At 45.3% G+C, this 2,500-nt stretch overlaps 1 protein-coding gene across 1 annotated transcript in view; it reads right to left on the bottom strand.

Moving 5' to 3' along the window:
- Positions 1-2,500, bottom strand: part of LOC310930459 (fibroblast growth factor receptor substrate 2-like) — a 7,370-nt gene that overhangs the window by 3,929 nt on the left and 941 nt on the right. Inside the window, exons 2-3 of the mRNA XM_083893461.1 lie at positions 2,147-2,232; positions 442-532 (exon numbers count right to left, since the gene is read on the bottom strand). Coding sequence (XP_083749587.1) covers positions 442-507 — 66 coding nt within the window. The 5' untranslated portion in view covers positions 508-532; positions 2,147-2,232. The remainder of the gene's footprint in view (positions 1-441; positions 533-2,146; positions 2,233-2,500) is intronic.

The raw sequence follows: 2,500 nt of genomic DNA, 5'->3' as shown, positions 1-2,500 counted from the left end.
AAGCTAAAGCCGAAGTTAACGTAACATCGGTATTCATGAAATCCACTAGCTCACGTCATTAACATACTCCCATCATGCCTTTCGCTGTTCATGTACGCGGACGGCTCGTTCACATAGCCGAAGAGGCATTATGGTAGTGACACTACTGCACATGCTCTATGGGCCCATAACCCGGAAATAAACACGGAAGTCAAAAACTTTTGTTGCATATGCGCTGGGTGAGCAGCTTCAAAGGAATGAACGGAAGCGAAGGGGCGGAGCTTATCCAGTTCATATTATACATCCATGATCGCACCAGACAGGAAGTGCGACACAGAATCAAAGTAAAACACTTCCGCTGGCTCCCGAGGCGCCGCTGCTGTCACGCCGTGTCACACTGTAGCGCCTCCAGTGGAAATCTGGGGTTAGTGCGCTCTCTCTCTCTGGGATCGACTCTCTTACCTTGAATTTACTTTGATGATTATCTGGGATCGACTGTTTCTCTGGACAGCTTAGACAGCTACCCATGGTTCTTCACAGCACCATGTGACCTCTGTAACACAACACAAACACAGTCAACACAACACAAACAAACACAACACAAACATGGTTCTTCACAGCACCATGTGACCTCTGTAACACAACACAAACACAGTCAACACAAACACAACAAACACAACACAAACATGGTTCTTCACAGCACCATGTGACCTCTGTAACACAACACAAACACAGTCAACACAAACACAACACAAACATGGTTCTTCACAGCACCATGTGACCTCTGTAACACAACACAAACACAGTCAACACAACACACACAAACATGGTTCTTCACAGCACCATGTTACCTCTGTAACAACACAAACACAGTCAACACAACACACACAAACACAACACAAACATGGTTCTTCACAGCACCATGTGACCTCTGTAACACAACACAAACACAGTCAACACAAACACAACACAAACATGGTTCTTCACAGCACCATGTGACCTCTGTAACACAACACAAACACAGTCAACACAACACAAACATGGTTCTTCACAGCAACTTATGTGACCTCTGTAACACAACACAAACACAGTCAACACTCACCTAGATCCTGCCTCACACAAACACACAACACAAACACAACACTCACCTAGATCCTGCCTCACACAAACACACAACACTCACCTAGATCCTGCCTCACACAAACACAAACAACACAAACACACAAACACTCACATAGATCCTGCCTCACACAAACACACAACACTCACCTAGATCCTGCCTCACACAAACACACAACACAGACACACAACACTCATCTAGATCCTGCCTCACACAAACACACAACAGACACACAACACTCACCTAGATTCTGCCTCACACAAACACACAACACAGACACACAACACTCACCAAGATCCTGCCTCACACAGACACACAACACAAACACACAACACAGACACACAAACACTCACCTAGATCCTGCCTCACACAAACACAACACAAACACACAAACACTCACCTAGATCCTGCCTCACACAAACACACAACACAGACACACAAACACTCACCTAAATCCTGCCTCACACAAACACACAACACAAACACACAACACAGACACACAAACACTCACCTAGATCCTGCCTCACACAAACACACAACACAAACACACAACACACAAACACTCACCTAGATCCTGCCTCACACAAACACAACACAAACACACAACAGACACACAAACACTCACCTAGATCCTGCCTCACACAAACACAACACAAACACACAACACAGACACACAAACACTCACCTAGATCCTGCCTCACACAAACACACAACACAGACACACAAACACTCACCTAGATCCTGCCTCACACAAACACAACACAAACACACAACACAGACACACAAACACTCACCTAGATCCTGCCTCACACAAACACAACACAAACACACAACACAGACACACAAACACTCACCTAGATCCTGCCTCACACAAACACAACACAAACACACAACACAGACACACAAACACTCACCTAGATCCTGCCTCACACAAACACAACACAAACACACAACACAGACACACAAACACTCACCTAGATCCTGCCTCACACAAACACAACACAAACACACAACACAAACACACAACACAGACACACAAACACTCACCTAGATCCTGCCTCCTGTAGCTCTGGTTCCATCCTCGGAGCTCGATGGACATTCATGCTTTAGTTTATGTGCAAACATCAACACAACTGCAAACACACAAACACACAAACACACAAACAGAAGTACAGTCTGAGATGATCAGCTATGAGACACACAATATTCACTGTCTGCTGAAATTGGCACAGCGCCCCCTGTGGCGCTCAGGTGGAGGACACAGTGGTCATTGGGTTATTGTTTTATGTTGATTAAAGAAGAGGCTGCTGCCCTCTGCTGGTGAGGTCAAAACTCACACTTCCTGTTTGAGATCAGGTGACCTCTGCGTCACATTATACACAAACAGTAATAATAGTTCAC

The sequence above is a fragment of the Microchirus variegatus genome (assembly GCF_963457635.1).
Source record: "Microchirus variegatus genome assembly, chromosome: 8".
NCBI lineage: Eukaryota > Metazoa > Chordata > Actinopteri > Pleuronectiformes > Soleidae > Microchirus > Microchirus variegatus.
Note: the sequence above shows the minus strand (reverse complement) of the source record. Positions and strands in the feature narration are given on the sequence as shown.